This window comes from Strigops habroptila, chromosome 7, assembly GCF_004027225.2.
Source record: "Strigops habroptila isolate Jane chromosome 7, bStrHab1.2.pri, whole genome shotgun sequence".
Classification (NCBI taxonomy): Eukaryota; Metazoa; Chordata; class Aves; order Psittaciformes; family Psittacidae; genus Strigops; species Strigops habroptila.
This window is the reverse complement of record NC_044283.2, coordinates 25,061,816-25,083,823: the sequence shown is the minus strand read 5'-3', so window position 1 is coordinate 25,083,823 and position 22,008 is coordinate 25,061,816. Positions and strand designations below refer to the sequence as shown.

The 22,008-nt window shown below is 40.1% G+C and overlaps 1 protein-coding gene across 1 annotated transcript in view; it reads right to left on the bottom strand.

The window, feature by feature from the left end:
• Nucleotides 1–22,008, bottom strand: part of LIMCH1 (LIM and calponin homology domains 1) — a 188,482-nt gene that overhangs the window by 107,157 nt on the left and 59,317 nt on the right. The window contains exon 2 of the mRNA XM_030492195.1: nt 10,976–11,046. Within this exon, the coding sequence (XP_030348055.1) occupies nt 10,976–11,046 (71 nt within the window). The remainder of the gene's footprint in view (nt 1–10,975; nt 11,047–22,008) is intronic.

Here is a 22,008-nt window from a genome sequence, read left to right as displayed (position 1 = left end):
CCAACGTGAATGACTTTTTTTTGGTGTTTCAGGTATTTTCTTCATCTTCTTGCAGTTCAAAACTCTGGAACCCACACTCATACAGATTGGTGTACTACTCTGCATTCTGCTTAAGGTAGAATCTAACACTATTATGTCCTAAAAACAAATGATGAAAGAATATACTATTATACACAACCAATTCACTTTTTCCCTCCAGGTGCACAGAATGGCAAGAAAAGAACCTCACACCTCCCTTCCTATAACCTGTAATTTTATTTCATGGAAGGAAAACGAATATCACTTCTTTTCCCCCAAAATGCACTAACCTATCTTTCATCCTTGCACAGCAACAACCTTATAAAACTATTATTTTCCATTTAGCTGCTGCAACAGGCAATTTAAGATTTCTTTTTACTTTTTTGGTTTTTTGGTGGTTTTTGTTGTGGTGGGGTTTTTTTTTGTTTTTTTGTTTTTTTGGTTTTTTTTTTTGTTTTTTTTTGGTCAGAGCACATCTTTCCAAATACTGTAGCTCTGCTTTGGTTTCAATCATCTATATGCCTATTCTGTCTCAGGAAAAAAAGGATATATTAGCTAAGCATCTCATTTTCTTTATTACTCAAACGGGAATACGTCAGACACCGTAACCAATACTGCAGGTGCAGATCAAAAGCCACACGCAAAAACAGAAGTAAAATAAAGAGGTCTTAATGAAAACTTCAAATGCCAAAGCCCATTCCAAATAAATCTTCGAAGTGGCTTGTACAGGCTTCCCTGTGAAATATGGGAAAAGGATAAAATGAGAGGAAGGAGCAGGGAATAAACAACATTTTAGATTACCAGTTGGAGTCTGAAGAGGGAGGAAATGGGATGGGCAAGATGGAAAAGCCTGAGGAAGAAAGGACTCTATTATTAAAATGTTTACCTCCTGTTGGAAACATCTCTAAACAGTCTGGCACCAAAACCCTCAGGACTTGCTCACTGCAGAACGTGCCAAAGGGAGATTTCTTCCAGAGCAGACTGGCTGCTTCTGATGTATTGCCTCATCTAGAGCAACAGTCCAGATGCCAAACTATTGAGTGGCTTAAACTTGCTCTGCCACCAACCTGGTTAAGAAGCCGCACTGTTTATGCAGAGTGTCTCAATGGTCACCTTCACTCACACAGTTATTATCCCTCCCTGCTTTTCGGAAAAGCCACTGAATGCACCACTTCCTACATAGGTCCATACACACCGAAATTGTCTGTGCCAATTTACACTCATCTAGAGCATCTATCTTGATATGTAAAGTCTTGTGAGCTCTGACAGGTTTCTGTTGAAATATGGGCAAACAAAACCCCTGCCATTTTACACCATGACCTGGTGCCACAGCCCAGGGGCAAAAGTCTGCATGGAAGAAAACACTAACCCACACCTTCCCCTGGCACTCTCCTACAACTCCAGTCCCATGCTTTCTTGCTCTGCCAATCCTACCTGCCCCCAGCCATGCCTCAGGTTAAAAACTGGTAACTTAAACCATCAGAAATCTTGCTGAATGGATCACTCTAGGACATTAAATTAAATCTTTAAAAATGTATTTAAAAATATATTTGTATTGCAGCCATCCCTGAGAAAGGTATGAAAAACACAATGGCAGGACAAGTGTTAGGGGAGCAATGTAGAAACCATCAGCTTCTTCATCAGCTGAAACACACACACATTGTTCAGTGCTTTATTTTCACAACATTTACTTCCATTAAAAAGTTAACCATATCACCTTGGTACCAGGCCATGGAGGGCATCCTTGCTACAACATACATTTAAGGCCCCATTCCCAGATCACTTTAGACGAGTTATTTCCACCACCATTCTTGCAGCAGGAAGACACTTGAAGGCACTTGCTCAAAAAACATACCTAGTTGATAGCACATTAAGATCCTCTATCTGATCTGTCTGGCCAGTTTAGCAATACTGATCAGTCTGAGGAAGGTACTAAGGTCCCAACTGGCAGGTTCAGAGGGCTGAAGCCAGCAGGTCCTGAGTTGAACTGAGTACCCACCACTTGTAAACCCAGATTTTCGCAAGCACAAATTTAGTTCAGGTTTGTTTTTTGTTTTTTGGTTTTGTTTTTTTTTTTATAGCTGTGTTCTTCAAACATAGAAAATCCCCAAGCAGATGTGCATCTTCTAAAAAAAAAAACCTTTCTATCACTGTGTGCCACATTCTGCTATGGCAAGGTTGGTGAGCTACTGTATAAATGGTCAGAGTGGAACTGTCAAAGTTGTAACAGAAATCTTGGTTTTTTGTTGGGGTTTTTTGTTTGTTTGGAATTTTTGTGGGGTACTATTTTTCATACTTCTGCATCTAGGAAAACAGATGGCAATGGAACAAGCCCAACTAAGCAGTCCTGAGAGATAACAAAATGGTATGATTTTAAATCTTCCACTATTTTATCCTTTTTCCTTCCCCTTCAGTAAGATACTGCCAATTTAAGGTCTCATTCCACAAGATAAGGGAATTTTGGTTGAAACAAACCATAAAACAATGTCCTTCCATACCATTTTCAAAAGGAGACATAGGTACATTCCTCAAGCTTGATTTTTTTTTGGTAGCTGGGGTTTGGTGACTAGCAGACATTTTAGAGATGACTAGCAAAACAAATTTAGGGAGGACTTTGGAAAACTTTAGCCTTCAGCCAACTTGTTTCTCACAGAAATCGTTCTGGAGTATTAACAGAAGAAGTTAAATGAGACGGGGAAGAAAAAAGAAAGAACGGAAATATAAAGACTCATACTTCTATCTAGCCTTTTGGGTACCTGATATCACCAGTGTTTCACTGCCATGACCAGAGGGAAGATATGATCATGAAATCTCAAGGAACTTTTTTAACAGCAAAAGCAGCAAAGACATGACAAAAAGAAATACAGATAAAATAGTTCTTAGAGGAACTTATATCAAAATATGATGAAGGAAAAAAAACCCCAAACCAACAATACCAAACACCCAAAAGACAATAACCCAAACCAGGATAAAATAAAGCCTCTTCAGGCTCCATCCGTGATACTTGAGTCTCTGTACAAGACCTGACCTATTCTCCAGACCCTTTAAGCACTCTCTGCTGGGATTTCTGCCTCAATTTCTAGCATGCATGCACCTGTCCTGACTCAGGACAACATTCTGTTCTTCAGATCTCGAAGTCCTCCTGCCACTTTCAGTCCAACATCTACACAGCCATCCTGCCTTTCCCCCACACCAGGTGCTGGCTTGGATTCTTCAGTAGTTAGCTGTTAAATGAAGCACAGTAAGACACTGCATAGAAGATAAAACCTTAGACCTGCCTTACCTTATGGAAATGGCAGGACACAATGCAAGTGGAAAGCTGCTCCATCCCCACTCACAGGAAGAAGCTAGGTCATTTCCTTCCCCTGATAAAAACCAGCTCTGGTACGTATGGAAAGAATCAAATGCTCTATTTGGTGCTGTCCCAAAGGCTTGGCATTCGAGGAGATAAGGTATCTCCACAGCAGGACAGACAAGCTGAAATCAGTACTAGCACTGTGTGACTAACTTATTAGACCTTCCTGGGGCTATTTATCACCAGTTCAGCATTTGAAAAACTTTTGCCAGGAAAAGAAGGCGTTCCAGGCAAGAGCTGATAAAAGATCTAATGAAAAGCACCAAGACAACTGCCCATGAAATTCTTGCAAGAAAGCGTCAGTTAAGAAAATACTCAGAGTATGGCTGCCAAAATCAAGCCTCCAAAAAGACCTTGTTCCTAAGAGGAAATGGAAGAGAAGCACTTTCAGAAAATCAGCTTTAGAAATGGAAAAAAAGAACGGGTGAAGTGATGTGTGTTCACAGATCAATCCAGGCTGGAGGGATAGGTATCCAACAGAGATCTTTGCTCAAATAGCAGATCATATTCCTAAAAAGAAAAGCTGACTAATGACCTGATCTTAAAGTAAAAGGGCATTTCATATTTGAGAGTTCAGGAAATTCTATCCACAGTAACCTTTAATGGAGACATTTCTCTTTTTAAATCAAGTTTTACAGATTTACATTCTAACAAGCAGTCTTTCAGCACTTGATAATTATTAGCTCAGACAGCTCCCGTATCCACATATTTTAAACTCAAGCTCTGGTGGCAGCCCCAAAATGCCCCCAAATAGTTGCAAAGGAGAAAAAAATCCATTATTAGTCTTAAAGATGAACAAATCACTTTGAAACAGCAGACAATGAAAATTCAAAACATTTTGTTGCAAAGGAAGTGGTAAAGAAATTTCAAAATATAGAGAAGTTCCTGAGGTCACAAAAATATTTTTGGGAAAACATTCTCAAGGGATTGCTAATGATGTCCCTGACATTATTTATTTAGGATCAGATGAACAAGGTGCTTTTCTAACAAGGAGGACAAAACTGTGTCCTATAAAGGGCTTATAATTAAAAGGTGAATATAGAACTATGCAAATATGTAGCATTGAGAAAACAAGTACGGCAAACACAGGACAGCATGGGTCTTGCTCTGCCAAAGACTAAAAGTATGAAGAAGACAGAGGCCTTGCAGAACAGCTCAAGAAAGGCAACCGGGAGGACTGTGTATAAATAGATTTTGAACCTATTTATACAGAACCTAACACTATAACAACTGACATGAAGAGCGTCCTGTGCATCTATGGATTTGCAATTCACACACAGTTTTACACTGAGTAGCAGTGGCCATGGATAATTGCTCAAAATATGTATCCAATATAACATACACTCTTGGAAAGCTGAAACCTCTCACAGGATTACCTTGTTTTGCACTTGAGCAGCACTCCATCTGAATGGGTCAGTGTTTCACAGTCTCTTGCCCTGTCAATTACCAAGCTCCACTGAAAAAACTCTACTATTTAGTCTGCTGAGATGCATATTATTTTAACATAAATACAAAGACAGGCCATTCTGGCTGTACTCAAGCATGCCCCTCAATGCTATTCTCCTCCTCTCATGCACACAGCTGAGCACTACGGTTTACGTTACCTTTGACCCCCCCACCTAAACCGTACTAATAAATAGCTTTTCATTATAACATGGCAATAAAACTTAAAGATTAAAACCTCTGAATTCATATAAAACTGTTTCAGATATCCTCACATGAACCTAAATCTTAATGCTTAATGAGCCTTGGGGCCCGTTTCTCTAAACTGGAGACATGCCAAATCCATGATGCTGATAATGTTCTGGCTTTACAATGCAGAGCCTGAAAACCACAGAACACCAATCCCTTCTCACCTCAAGGCATGGGTCACATTCAAAACTTCAAGTATGCCTATGAAACTCAAATACCTTCTTAGTTTCCAGGACCAGGAAATTCAAGCAAAAGCCTAATTAAGCATAAGGCCCGGGCATCCACTAACTTCTCCAGTGAGGTATCTGGCAAGACAAGAATCTCTGCACTGTACACTACACAGCCAAGTGCTGAACTGATGCCAGGCCTATGCCACTGACAGACAAGTAGAATAACATATCTGCAAAATCCTACAATCCACGAAGACGACTGAGTATTTGTTTTCCCGTACCAGGTCTCCATAAGTGGCATGGCAATTTTACATAAGTGACATTAATTTGCAAGAAAAGCTTGATTTTTAAACAACCAAACAACTGAAACATGATATATACAGCGAAGGCTGTTCTCCATATGTAACGGTACCACTGACTCAGAAGACAATGTTTTACTATTGCATAGCATTACACTTGCACTTATCTGGCACATATCCAGCCCTTGCTGAAAACGGCATTCATGTCAGCCCAAAGCTTGGTCAGATGCACTAGAACCATGATGCAAGCCCAAAGAAACTCTGCTCTCTGAGTAAAAGCAGCTCATTCATCACCAGTGACATGAAGAACACAAGCTAAGGAGATTTCTTATTTATAGAAGAAAATTATTCTCATGACAGAACAAATTATAAAATCCATTAAGTAATTCTTGATCACAATCACTTTCAGCTCACTCAGATTTATAGCCTCACTTAATTTTTTCTTTAAATACTATAAATCTATGTGCATGACTAACTTACCACTTTATTATTTAAAAGTAAAACCTAAAAACTTTCTTGTACTTTTTAACAGCATATATTTCTAACATGCACAGCTGAAGGGAACTGCCTTTCCTAGACATTGTCCTACATGAGAAAAAGTATAAACCTTTGCCCTTAATTCACTGTACAATTCCAATTTTACCAAGATTAATTAAAAGCAGTAAAATACCTTCATATCTGCTCTTTCAAAAATAACAAAAGAAATAGAGTCAAAGAATCCTGGTTTCGAAAAATACAGATAGTTTCTGCACATCTAACTAGGATACAAAACACCATGAGTTAATATACAAAATAAGTGTCTCTAAGAAACAGAGAAAAGTTTGGGAAAATGCTCATAAGTTCGTATACGGAACTGTATTTGCAAGTGACATCCATCTTTAACCACACACAGTAATTCCTCTTTCACTTTTATATGTTATACCATGACTTCTCAAGGTATGCAGTTAAATATTAGTTAGAACTTTCATGATTCAGAAAAATAAAAGATTTATTACGCCTGCATTTACTGCTATAAATTGATTTACATACATCTATAAAACAGATACACAACTAAACTGTTCTACATACAGTACCTAAGGTATTACACACAATCATGACACTGTTGGACTCCACTGCAAAGCCATATCACTTCTGTTGATATCTAAATCTGAATTCAGTTCGAGTTTGTTGTTTAAGGTTCTTTGCCCAGGATTCATGTCCCAGTTGTTGTTGTTACTCTTCCATATGGTTTAGTCCTATTCCTGACATTAGAATCTCATTACCACTAATACAAACTTTCAGGATTCTTGGAATCCTAGTACTGGTTGATTCCAGAAAAAGCTTGAGAGAAAATATGATCCCAACTGCATGTCAGAAATGCTTACAGATGCATTGGATATATAATTACCCTTGGATAGTCATATCAAAGTAAATAAATAACTTGGATTTTTCAAGTCTCACATTCACTCAGAGACCACCCTAACTGCTGACTGGCCAGCATGAATGAAGGAATCCTGCAGTAGCAGAGCAAGGGGAGGTGGATGGCAAGAAGAATGGAAAGGAACTGCTCACTTAAAAACACACTTGCAAGAATATTAGAGCAGTAACAATGGAGCAAGATTGCAGGAAGATGTATGCATTTTTGTCTTTGCGTAGTAATTTTTAAACTTATTAATAGCAATTGTTGCATGGTTAGAAATAAACGCAACTTCAACTGCCTCATCTGCTGTTTCAGAACTACTCAAATCAGGGGGCGAGCAGATGGAGACAGCATACACTTTTTCTTTTGCAATCAACATTCATTCAGATGCCTGAATCCATAGAATAGGAACATAGGAAGCACTGCAACAACCAGATTTAATTTATTCCTGATTAATCCTCTAGCTTCTTATGATATCTGGGTCAAACCTAAATGTTAAAGCTATGTAACAAGAAAAAAACCCCAACAACAAACCAAAACAAACAAAGCCCCACAAAACACAGACTGTGCTGGAGTGGAAATTGGGGATTTCTAGTGATATTTCCTGCTACTGGTGTTGTATTCCTGCCTCATATAGTTTTCCACCATGACCCCAGGAGGGCATATTTGCCCACCCATGAAGAAGCATAGCCAGGAAACTCCTCAGCCTCTGCATACGAGAATTTAATACACAAAGCAAGAACAGAGCAAGAATTCCCTCTGCCTAGCTATTATGTTGCTTGCTGAAATCACCATCTGCACTGATGTCAGAGAGCTATGCTAAAAAGCCATGAACTCATTTCAGACAAACACAAGCCATAGTCACTGGCTTCTCAGCACAGCTGGGTGTCAGGGCAACTGCACAAGTGGGCTTTCAAACATCCAGAAAGAAGGAAGGGCTTGTGTTACTCTCATCTGTCAGCTTGCCACTTCAGGGCACCCTGCATTGTTTAAATACGCTCCTCAGCTCCTGAGTGGAGTGCATCAAGCTATAAAAAGTGTTGTGAGGCCAAATTGAGATGCCAGCCACAGAATAAGCACTACCAGGGAGGCAGGTACAAGGCTTGTGGGTGTCTGTGGCTAGCACAATCATGCAGGGCTGCTCCACTAGTCAGGCTGGTGGTTCGTAACATGCCCATCCCAACAGTTCAAGCTTTGGGCATTGCACAGTTTTATTAGTCTTCATTTATTAAAATACCTGGATAGTTGCTAGACATAAATGAATCGTTTATAACCACTGTAGTGATGTCTGCCTGAGTTTTCAGGTTGTGTAGGCCACAGACATAAGGATTGTACAAAAGGCTCCTGCCTGTTGCTCCAGCAACAATCCTGCTCTAGACATAGACAAAGCATCATTTTGCACGTGGCTAGTCTGACTGTTTGGGGAATGGACTCTGGCATGCTGGCTATCCCCCTTCCCTTCTTTGAAATACCTGCAAAGTCAGAAGGTAGCTTGAGAAATTTTTGGGACATTCAAGGCATACTAGCTGTGTCCCTGCTCCTGACATCAGCTTCTAGTCCTATAGATGCTGGGATACCTCAGAACCTGAGCTTGCTTTCAGCCCTCACTACAAAATACAACAGCAAGGAAAACACTGAAACTGGCATGTGGAAGTAGGCACCACTTCACACTTGCATCACCCACACAATTGTCTGGCTACGAGCTGCCAGTTAATGGCACTAGCACCAAGTACTGTCCTGTGGAGATAAACTGGGGCAAGTTTAGCTCTTCCCTAAAATTTCAACAGATAAATCAGATAAACCAGACCAGAGTCAATGAATCCTTCCATCTTCAGAAACCTAAGACAGCTACAATTTCTTTCTTGTCCTCTGCAGCTTATCAGAGACTTAGAGACCAGGTTTTCATTTCTTTGTTGAGGTCAGCTGCAATGAAAGCTCAGCAGATTGGAAGGAGGTTAAGATAAAGCTTGAATACTACTAGAATTTATTCCTGAGGTACCCAGGTAGATGTCTGATAAGCCAGAAAAATCCTGTGTAGAAAGACAATATTGCCTGTGGCAGCTTTACTAGCATCTCTTCATCATGCGACAGATAAAAAAATTAACTATCAGTGCTTCACTTGCCAAATCCTGTACTTTTTGAAGATACATTAAGAGTTCTCAGTGTTACACCCCAAATTTCTGTTGAGTTCTTTGTTTTACAGTGGTCTTGGAACCAGTGAGGAACACACTTTTATTGTTGGCCTCATAATTTGTTCATCATCTGAAAGCCAAACCTGAAGGCCAAATTGGTAGCTCTCTGGTTAATGCTCTGTAGCCTAAAAGAGTTTTATCCACTAACCACAGCTATCAGGAGTTGGATGCAATTCCAATATCATGGCCTCTCAGATTTGAGGTTGAGGAAGCAGATCCCTTCAAACTGATCTGCATTGATCCACAGATGGTAAACAAGGACAAGCAATTTGCCCAACATCACAGAGCAATTTAGGAGTATAACCAAGCATTGTTCTTTGACCTGCTTATTACTGGAGCACTCAGCCTCCTAAGAAATACATATTTATTCATTTCATTAGCAAAACATTAGTTAGTTAAGCTTTCTGTCTTAAACATTTACAGCATTTAAATCAGACTATCACTGCTTACTTGCAGATAAGATTACAATCTAATCTTGAAATACACATCCCTTACTTTTCATTCAACACAATTCAACCTTAACATTTAAAGAGCGCTGTGAAGTGATTCACCACATGGCACTTCCCTTGAGCAGGCAGAAGAGATCTTGTGCAAGAGGCAACCCTTAAATACAAAGGGGTAAACTACATGCTCCTTCCGAGTTACACAACTTTTGATCAGCAATAACAACTACTTCCCTTGTCCCAAAGCCACTCCTCAGCAAAGACATGCAACTACAATCAAACTAGATCATATTATTTCCTTTCCTTTATATTTTTGCCCCCTTAACAGCTGAAATTCAAGCTGTCTGATTAATGACACCACTGAGATATACAACACTATTTACACAAATAGGTTTCAAAGCTATTGTATGCTAGGACATAGAGTTGAGTTACAGGATGTTAGCTCAACTCTACTGCTGAATACCGTTTCCAAATTCCAGTACCTTTCATAGTACAAAACTTAACCAATAATTGCAATGGTCCAGCTAAACATTTCAGGAGATCTCATTTATAAATTTCAATATGCATTCAGTTCTTCACAAGATTTTTCCTTCTCGTGTGCAAAGTCAGCTTTTACCAACTTCAGTGACAAACCTGCACACCCAGGCAAAGAATTTGGTCCATACACATTTGTGTCTATTCACACAAATTCAGATTTGTGTGATTTAGATCAGTGGATTCTCCAAAAACTCCTGACGACCTGCATGGGATTTTCAAAAAACTATGGGCATTAGGGAACACTTCAAAATTGCTCTTAACAGTCACCAGCTTTGGCATCTAAGCCCACAACATGCTTTTGGAAGACTCTGCCTAAAAACTAGCTGTTAAAACCACAGACAGGAACGTGCAAGAGCTAACTTGTGTCTCTTGTCCAAAAATCACAAAACACATAATTCAAATGCACCTTTAGGTAAAATTTAGAGGATGCCTAACCTTTCCAGGAACTATAAAAGCAGCTGAGTATTGATGGTATTCAGATGGCTAACTCTTGACAGTGTTTGGACCTGGAGCTGGTCCAAAACACCTCACTGTAGCAGAGACGTCCACAGGCAGGTGTGGAACACCAATTGCCAATCTGTGGTTAACATCTTTAAATAAAAGGAAACCAAAAAGCAAACATCATTTTTACTTTACATAACTAAGGAGCTGGGGTGGAGTGAGGGAAGCACTTTGCAAAACCTGTTTTCTTTAAGCCACATTTCAATCCTCACCGTATTGTTACTTTGGCACTGAAAGGATGCTGTAGTGAAAGACCAGTGTGCAATGTCAAAACTTGCAAAAGGAAACCAACATCTGGCCATACCAGCTAAAGCTAATTTCAGCTTTAGTCAAGATTGTATTTGAGGCTCAAAACTATGTGTTACTTACTCACACAGAAGAATGCCGTTTTCTAAACCCGAACGAAAATCTTTTTCACCAAAACTTCTGCCGGTCACTTGCTGTAAAAGAGTAGGGGGAAACAAAAAAGAGTGACATTCAATAGAAAGCGTGCTTTACAAGAGCAATTCATAACATTCAGTTAAAGCATCTGCTGCATAGGAAACACCTGAGCTTTACAGGCCTTGCCAAAGGACAAAGTCATGTCCATCAACCAGTTTCTTCCTTCCCATTTCATCAAGATATTTAACACACAGAACAAAGTATTTGCTCTGGACAGTGCGATTACAGGTTATAACAGAGCTGTGTTCTAGAATTATAAAGCAAAAATAACAAACCAAAAATGACAATGTAATCTTCAGAGCATTTTAATAATTTTATTCTATAGTGTTTCGAATTTTAAAACTATTTTATTTAGACAAACTGTGTGGTTTTACTGCTTTTTTTGCACCATGTTAAAAATCTTGTACTGGGCTTTTGGCCTTTAACCTATCACCTTTCTAGAGTAAGCGAGGGCAATAGAAAGTGCTCGCATGAGTAATAGCTCTTCAGACACACACCACAATACTCCTGCTCATAGTAAATGGTATTTCACATCATGAGCATGAATACAAACTCAATGGAAGCTAAGGTTTAGGCACCTACTCACAGTCCTGTCAGGGATGCTTGGACCAGGAGGTACATTATGAGCTCTTAAGCCAGTCTGTGTTGCTTAGGGACAGACCATCTAGGAACTGTCTAGGAATCCCAATCTCGCCTGAGGGTGCTGGATGCTACAAACATGACTGAACCCCCATTTATGACTCACTACCATATTGACAATGGCTTGCCATTCATCCTCAAATCATTCTCAACAGATGATGTGTTCAGTTATAAGAATACTTTTTATTACCACCAACAAACATATAAAAATAGTTCCTATGTTTAGAGAGCACTGAACAGAAACAAAACAAAGAAAAAAATAGCCTGCTAGTTTTTAATTGTCCTCCAGGAGGTCTTCTCCTCGCCCAGCCAAAACATTTACCGGATGCTTATAGAGTTCTCATGGCTTGTATCCAATCTTTCAGCAAGACCCTTGCTCTGGGCGTTGCTTCCACCAGAGAACAGTGACTTAGGGACACATCTGTCCTTAAGTCTCTATTTTCTCCTTGCTGTTCCATTCAGATACAAGACCCTTCCCTTCCCAGTTTCCTGTCATAAAGACAGCAATTTATAAAAACTGACAAGTTTGGCACTTTCCCACGGGATTAGCAAATGCAACAGCTTCACAAATGCTGGTTATAGCTATGCACAGTCTTGGGCAGAGAACAACACTTTTTTTTAATTGAAGTGCAAATGCAAAGCCCAAAACCTAATCCCCCACTTAATTATAAACATACTGGTTTTTTCAATGTGAAGGAACTTCTCCCAGCAAACTGGTATGACAGTGTGCAAACTTTACTACCACCACCCCCATTATTCTGAAAAGCATATCACAAAGACATCAGTTCACAATCATATTTTATGCAAATGCATGAAGTTGAACAAGCCATACCTCAGAAGAAACCAGATACGATCTGTGTTAGCAAATGATCTCTAACGATAGCAAATCATCTCTAATCTTGATTTGCTATGACAGAGTGAAATCATGACAATAAACCCATTAGTATTTGGGAGGAACAATCGACAGAGCACATCAAAACTGACTTTTCTTTTAACCATGAAGTACAGTAAAGAAAGGAGTAGGAAGAGCCGCCTTGTAACAGCCTGACTCATAGCAGGTTTTTTTATCTATGCAGAAAAAAAAAAGATTGTAATCTTATTTCACTCCTCAATATCAAATGTTCCAGCTATAGAAGTCAATCTTCTTATGTGTTTGTTGAACACCCTCATTCACCAGGGAGAGCACTGAAATTGTTAATGCAATTCAGGTAAGAATCTACTGCCAAAAACTGTTACCTGAGTACCACTGTCTTTATTGCTGATGTAGGAAGGTTTCATACATAATTACTGGCCACATGAATAAAATCATGAAATGCAAATGCACAGCTGGAACAACAATTCATCCAGCAAGAGGTACAACAGAAACTGACGGCAGGTGAGGAAAGACAGGAAGGTCCAGGAACAGTGCATGTCTGTTTGAAAAGGAACTGGAAGTATATGAGGCATGGAAAGGTTGATGCCTATTCTAGATGATCCAGCCGCAGAGGGGAAACATTAATCAGCCACAAGTCTCCTGATTTAGCCAATTAAAATGTAAAAAAAGTGCAACAGAGAAAGGCTAGAAAGTAAAAATAAGCATGAAGATAACATTTTAAAAGACAAAGATAAATGTATAACAGGACCAAAAGGAGCAAGAAGCTGGGTCCACCTTTTCCAGAGGAAATTAGAGCTCAGTTTCTTGGCATATGCACACAGAGGCCACTTTGGGCCATACCCTCAAGAACAAGTACAGCAGGTCCACAGGCCAGCCTTGTGCGCACTGCTGAGATAACTTTTGCTCAGCGCACTGAGAGTGGGAGGAGTGAGGATTTAAAGTGATTTCAAGCAACAGGATTGGCACTCTCATATTTGCAAACAGCATCTCACATAACTAAGTGCATACTGAAGTGTGCCCAAATCTGTGCTAAAAGGAAAGCATGTGCATTAGCTAGCCATGACATCACAAAACCATTGCATGCTTCACAGGACCATGTTCACATTATTGATCTAAGCTGTTCTGTTCCTACTAGCATATCTTCTTCCATCTCTGGAAAAAAAAGCCTCCAGTTTGACTGCTGAATGAAACTCTGAAAACACTGACATACAAGGACTAGAGGGAAGCATTTACAGTGCTTCTACTGAGTTTTATTGGATGGAAGAAAATTGCACATCTACAGCCAGGTACAGAAAAAATGGAATATAGGGGAAGAGATCTTTAGCCCATCAGCTTTTGTACCACAGAGAACTGGTGTTCAGAACAGAACCTGCACAAAACCAGTCATGGACAGAAGCTGAAAACTGGAACATTGAGACCTGGTCTTCCTTCTCAAGGCCCTCTCCAGACCACCACCTCTTACGTGCTTTCAAGACACAAGTCCGTCTGTTACCAGACCAGCACACTTAGGCAGTACAGAAGGAAGCAGGATACATGGAAGAGTTCTGTATTCACTTCTGCAATGCCAGCACATGGTAATTCTCTGCAGAGCAGGAGTACCAAAGTTAGACTGAATCACCTTAAAGGCAAAACATAAGCTGTATCCTGCTATGATTACTAAAAAAGCCTCCCACTTCTTTAATAAGTTCTATAAAGCTCAGAGGGAAAAAACTGTCTTTCCATACCATACTATAAATTAAAAATAGAGAACAGAAGTGAAACAATATAATTTATTATTGTGCTTCATTTATATGAGAAGGAGTTCTTTCTATTCATCATCTGGATGAAATTTTCTTCTCTGGAAAAAACTGTGAGCGTCTTCAACCAGGGTAATTATTTGACTGCCGGACATTTTTCTCAGTTTCACTGCCACTTAACAACCCAGAAAATGAACCTAAAAATGAATAATAAAAGTTTTTCCAAAAGGAATATTAGGAGACTAAACCACAGCACACTGACTTTGTATCACAAGCTTATGGCAACAACTTTAATACATATTTACACAGTGACACTTCTTATATACAGTATTGTTCTTGATTAACTCCTTTGTTCATCGCAGTTACGCATACCACTAAATTTATGTCATCAAGGATGGCTGTCATCCAGCCACTAACCAGTGCCATATTACACAACTCTATTTTCACTAAGCTTCAGTTCACATTGTTTTCCTTGTGTTTTTTGTATTGCTGCTGGTGCTTCCCGAGATGGCGCTTGCAAAGCAACCACCCCCCCCCCCCCCCCGGTGTCAAAACAGCTTAAGGGCAAGAAAAAGAAAAGGTGACAAATTAGTGAGCAGATGCTGGCCTCAGGTGAAATTTATCTCAGACAACAAGATATAAGTAGTTGGATAAACACTAGGTCATCAGGGACAACAGTCTGAAAACAGTTAGCTTCATTTTCTATGTGCACATGTGAAAATAGCATGTAAAGCAGTGAACAAAAATATAGACACAGCAGGGAGAGGTCTTTGTTACTCATTATGCATTTTGGAGAGCTTGTGAAGCATGACAGCAAGGAAAAAAAGACTTTCAAAAAGTTTGGTAGGCTATTTATTTCTTTGTACATGGGTATGCTACATTTCCTTTTTGTGCAACCACTATTTTCCCCTATATAATTTTTTAGGAACCCTGCTACTTAACTAGAAAACATCCTGCTTTTACTTCAGGGAGATCTGAAAGTAAAGCTTAAACTGTAATAATCACTGGAATGTAAATAGTAAGCATTGGATCATATAAGTAGCAGGGAACACAAACCAAAAGAAGCAGGACAGTTTTTAGGGCATCGGTATTTGGTGCCTCTAGAAATTTAAAGCCAGCTTCACACTTGCAGACCAGAATTGTGCCACTATTGTACCACTACTACTGTTGCAGCGCAATGGCACCTGGAGACCCTTCACCAGCTCCTGGTTCTGACATGTATTTGTCATGCGATGCTTTCCTCTGTCTGCAAAAGCGGACACAACGCATCATCTAGGCATGAGCTCCCTCTCTCTTACTCCACAGTGGAGGGATTTCAATTGCTAAAATCACAGAATATAAGGCAGCCCTGAACAGCTTTATTACAAGCGTAAGGAAGCTAGTTGATTTAGAACAGACAAATTTGAAGGCTGCATGAATGGAGCTTTCCAAGAGCAACAAACACAGGTCTAGGCATACCTGTCTCCCAGGAAAACTGAATGACGACAAGCAGTCAGCAGAAAGATTTCCAAGGCATTATAGTATCAAGGTAATTTACTACAAAAATCAATAAAAGGGTGAACAACTTAAATATCTTATGTGTGTATTTCTACTCTGAGGACAAAACCAGCTTGAGCTCAGAATGACTGATGTGGCCAGCATCAAGCCACCTGAAATTCTGTTGTAAGGAAGTCGAAAACTTCAAGAATGCATGGGAGGAAGGAGGGAGATTCCACACTTGGATAGCAAGATTAATCTGCAAAGAAAACACTTAACATTATTTATTTTTAGAGCTTCCACTTTCTGGTCACTTAAATTTAACTGCAATTTGCAAAGTTTACTAGCTGTGCTGAAGTCCTCTCTGTTCTTTTCCTCTGGCTATTCACTCTCATACTATTCTTTAAAGAGCCAGGGTGTTGACTTGCTCTTTTTTACACTTCATAGGAACTCCATTTTTTTTTGTTTTTTTAACAGCAACAGAATGAAACAGTGGACAGCATATTCTCTTCCACTTGCTTTAAAATCCCTTCTGCAACACTGTCAGTTGAGTTAGCTGATAGTTCTGTGTCAATATATAGCATGTGAAACCATATTCACTGACAAAGACATACTCCCAACCCCTTTGGTGGGTCCAATTCTAAGTCCTCACTAAAGGAATGATTTCTTTACTAGAGAATGCTAGTCAGTGCCTTTTCCACAAAGGAAGAAACAACTAAAAACCCTTAACAGTTAATTTTTTTTTCTATCCTTTGCACAGTTTAGTGAGGACAGGATTTTCTGAAAGGACACATGCACTTACATTTAACGTGTAGGCTAAAAGAACAGGTTCAGTTAGTACTCCATTTAGCAAACATGACAGAAGAAATACAGGAACGAGAGTAAACCAAATGTACCACCAGACAAATTTCCACTCCAGGCCTCCATCATCCCTATTCTTCCTATTAAACAAGAATTTATCAAGACAAAGACAACAGAGCTCCACTTATACCCAAGACAAACCATAAGCCAACTCTGAACTACTACAGAGCAAGACCACTCTGTTGACTCAGGCCCTGAGTTTAGCAGGTCTCTGACAACACCTCCTCACAGTTTTTTCATATACCAACAGAGAAATCAGCCTCTGAGCAGTTGGACTACAATTCTGCCTGCTGAAAGGCCACGACATGATGGGAGAAGACAACTGCAACCAAACAAGGCTTACTGCTGCTGATAAAGCACAGGCATCACTATATTCCTTCTTTCCCCATTAACATACCACTGCCATCAGCAGCTGTTACCTACCTAAGGCTTTAAAGTCAAGTCTGGAAAGGTTTTGTCCTTACTAATCCTCCCCATCACCAGAGCTTTCCACACTAAAATTCTGTATTGCTAACAGTAGTATTATACACGCAGAGTTGCCATACGTTGTTTGGATTTATGATCTTGCGGAGCCACACACATTTCTGCCAGGACATCTGGTAGTATAATCCTGCTTGGCTGGCAAGCTGCTAAGGAGTGTTAAAGTTTCATGATAGAGTAAAATCAGCCTCCTTTTTCATCTCCCCTCCCTAATGGTGTTTGTATACATTCCCAGGTGCTTTGACAAAGGTTGCAACCTTCCCTTTGGGCTGGGGTGGGGCAGAAAATGTTTTATTCAAGGTTGAACATTTTGTGGAGAAAGAGAGCAAAGAGCACCAAGAGAGAATTTAAAAGCAATTCCCGCCAGACTTCTCTTGGCTGCAGTGCAAGCCCTGAAAGCTTCATCTAGCAGCAGGTCATCTGTTACACCCAATTTGTATTTGACAGTGAGTAAATTGGTATAGCATCATTGTTTTATGGGTAACTAGATTCTTATCTGTACTTCAAGCGGTACTATCAAAATTAGATATCGGATGACAGAACACTGTAAGATACCTGGTTGTAATCAGTGGTCCAATTTAGGGTTCTTGTTATTGCTAAAGCAAACAACCAACCAACCCCCCCACTCAAACAAAACAAAAAACCCCAAACACCACTCCACCCCCAACCAAAAAAAGGAAGATAAAAAGATATGGTCTCTATGAGAAAAACTTATTTCCTGTACTTTGGGACCCACCATGCCTTTCTTAGTTTTCATATGAATTAAAGAAGGGAGGAGGACAGGGTGTAGGCTCCTGCCATACATTTATCAGTAAAGCGTCCATCCTCCTTCTTGACTGGGTTGAAGGAGAAATGAAGCATTATTTCAACAAAATAACTTGTATTTGATGAAAGTTACATCTTCCCATAACAGTATGTTCTTCAGCTCTGTACTCATTTCTGTAAAAACAAGACCTCATGCAGACAGTCAGACGAACAGAGATCAGGATTAGCACGTACAATGTGGAGCCAACACATACAACACACCAGAAGACAGTGAAGGATGCACCTTCTCAATCCAAGGTCTCATTTAATCTGGTCCTGGCTGTCTGTAGAGCCTGGCTTCACTTTACACCACCTGGAGAAAGCTCCCTGTTCAGCTACCCCTTTTACTGCTGCTCAACCTACCCCAGTTCAGGGTGAACCAGTGCTCAATGGCAGTTCCTGCACCTTTGAAGGGAAAAAAGCAGATGACTAATAATTACTAGTTATCATGAACGCCCTTTCCCAAGATCTTATTTTCTTACCCAACCAGGCTAAACAAGCAGTCTGCTCACTGAAAAATGAAAGGCCAATTAAAGTTATGAATTTTCCAGCCTCTTTAGTATGATTCCCTGGGACTTGCCATAGACAGACAGGCACCTGCACTGCCTTCTCGTGACCCTCTTTAGTTGCATGCAGAAAAAAAAAGCGCACACAGAGAACTACTCTCAAACCCAGTAACTACTGATTTAGCCCTTATTATGTCCGTAACATGATCCTTCTTGAAACTAGAATTCTTCTTGAAACTGATTCTAGTTTCTTGATGGAGCAAGATAACTCAACCTCTGGCTAGTGAACTCAGTAGCTGTCAGACCAACACGTCACATTTTATCACCAAGCCAAAGATTTTTTAGCAAAGGCCAGGAGAAATTTTTTCCTTTGCCTTAGTGTAGGTTGATTACACTAGCAACTATCCAGCAAAACAGGAAACAGGGCTTCTGGCCATCTCTAAAAGTGCAAAGAATTAGAATAGATACTGGTTTATCCTTTAACTCCTTTTTCTAGTTGCAGTATCCCACGGTCTTAAAAAACTGCTCCTGCAAAATATATGCTACATTGCATCATCTACATGTTGAAACTGAAGTATCTGCTAATAAAACTCTCTATTTTCTCTCCTCCAGCTTTAGAAAGTTTAGACAGTCCTGAATCAGAAGCGTTTAAAGCTCTGTCAACTAATTACAGTCACAGAGGCTGAGCAAAACACAGCCAGCAGACTCCTCATTAAGCCCAAAGTCTTGTCTCACACTCAAAGCAATGAAGAGATCAACAGCTCTGTAGGACATCTAGATTTGTTAATCCCCACTTTACACTGTTCTAACCTATTTTTAGATTATCACTGCATTTACATTTTACAAGACCACTGCACTACTTCTCGGACAAGCAAATTTTTGATACCAGTGAGTTGCTTTTTGCCAGGAACATGCATCTTGGCAGACAACTTTAAAAATGCACACATTTAAAGCTGGACAGAGACAGGAATACAACACACAAGAAGCTCCAAGTTAGAGAGGTTCAACACTAGAAGCACATCACCTTGTCATTAACCACTGTCAACACAGAAACTACCAAAGCTCAGCACTATTACTGAGCTTTTGCAATGAAAAATTATCTGCTGGGAGACACCAGCCCCCCTTTTTGAAGAAATTAGGTGTTCACTTGAGCAAACCATTACTGAATTTAACCAGCCATTTAAAGATGACAATGTCTTTAGGTCTCAGTGGAGCCTCTGAAATGCCAATGATGAGCATCACTAGGAATCAGTCTACCTTGAAGCTTTTAAATTTAATGTCATCAAGTCATATCACAAGTTTATATGTAAAGTGTCCCATTTGCAGCCTGTGCAATTTAAATACATATAGATATATAAAAGTATAGCTTAGCAAGACATTTTAAGACCTGGTTCTCCAGACAACAAGCCTAGAAGCCCAGAGCAAGCAAAGCAGGAAACTGTCTATGGGGAATAAGTCACTTCATATAGATGCTGGTGAATAGCATGATTCTATCTATTGTCAATGTAACTCTAAAAAACTTTGCTCCTTTCAAATAAAAGGGAAAGAGGAAAAAAATCGGTGCTTCTGACAGCAATATCAGAGCTCCTTGGATGTTCTCTCTGAACTCAGGACTGTCACTTGGCATGTTCTCCAGCAGGAACAGAGCTGTATGCCACAGCTTTGCAGTCACCTGCAAAGAAACCGTAGCACTACTGGCTTCTAAAAAGGAAAAAATGTGCATTTTAAAAATCACAGAATGAAGAAAAATTATCCACTTTCCTGCAGAAAGAATGCTATCTTTAATTCAGTCATACACTTTTGAGGCCTTCATTAATAATTGCTTGGACGCAGATCTGTTTTGTTCCTGCCTCTACAGAGACAGAGTTAAGGAAAAGTATTCACACTCTGAATGCTTTTCCAGCTAAGCCAGTTTTTAAACACAATTTGGCCACCAAGCAAGGGTGGAGCCATATTCATAGCGCTGTCAGGGAGCAGAAAGGGCCATCTGCTCCCTAAGGGCAGGTGAGCCAGGAGATAAGGGTGGCCCCAGCACTGGCTGTGTCCTCCCTGATGGGACAGAGTCACACAGGGCATGAACTGACAGTTAAAGCCAGGTATGGGTAACAAGGTCCATCCACTGCATCAGACATCACAAAGTGATGAACTGGGTCTGTTCGAGGAGTCCAGTCAGGACCAAAAGGAGTTGGGGGCCAGAGACAGGACTGGAAACAAGGCTACATCGTGGGTCCAAAGTTCATTCAGGAGCCAGGACCAAAGACAAGGAACGAACACAACCTACAATGTACACACAAGGAGTCCATCCAGGAGACAGGGTACCTATAGCATTATGCTGCATGCCAACAGCAACGGCTCCAGAAGCACCAGCTCTGAAGCCATGATAAACCTGACCAAGGAGCACGAAACAGAATGAGCAGCCAGACCTCCAGATACCAACAGAAATGGTAATACCCCTGCAATCCCTGACAATTACTGTTTCTCAACTACACTGACCCACTTTACCCATCTTATAGGTAACGGAAAAACCCCTTTCTTCTCCCGTCATATCTTGTATGAAAACTGAAGAGGATAACACATTGTGTTGGTTTTGGCTGGGGTAGAGTTAATTTTCTTTATAGTACCTAGCATGGGGCTATGTTTTGGATTTGTGCTGGAAATAGTGTTGATAATATAGGGATTATTTTCTTTATTGCTGAGCAGTGCTTACACAGAGTCAAGGCCTTTTCTGCTCTCCTCTATTCTGCTCCATGCCTCCTGTGTTCCAAATCCTGAATGAGAGGCAATGCAGAAGTAAATAGTGGCTGCCATTAATGCTCCAAGCAAGAGAAACACTTAAGAATAGCTACAATCAACTGATGTTTTAGAGCAAGTAGACATGATATGTTGGTAGATTTAACTGTCTTTAAATAGAAAAGAAAATACTTCTGTAAGATTTCAAATCACAGCCTACTTTTGAAAAGGTATTTCCAAGAGCACCCACCAGCTTAAACAAAACTAAGAAGCTCCTATTCTTTTTTCCACCTTCTGAACTATTTAATTCTCTCCCCTCCTTCTCCCAACCTCCTAAAATCACATTTTTCCATAACTGAAGAATTAAGACCTATCTTTCAGCAGATTGCTCCCATAGGAGCTAGGGATCTTGCAGTGTATAACAAGTACTAGAACTGAAAGCCAGTTTTCATTTGATTTAGCTGGAATAGGGCAGATACACGTAGGTACTGATAGAGTTTTCTGCTAAAGAGAATTCATAAATCAGTATTGTTGTCCCTTGCAATGATAAACATGCCACTTACAGATCAAGAGCATCAAATCATGACCTATTTACAAGGTTACCCCTGCAAAAGAAAATGGCAATGTTATACAGGGCAAGTTGTTGCTATTTTGTCCCCTGCTGCTGCAGATACAGGGAGCCTTTGTTTGGAGGACACTGAGAACAGAAGAAGAAAGGGAGGAGGATTGATGATGCTTACAACAATAACAAACACTGCTCTTTTCTACTGCTAGAGCACCTGCTGCCTCCATCAGTTCAGGCTCATCCATTATGCAGCAGGCCAGCAGGGACAGCTCCAGAAGCACCAGCTCTGA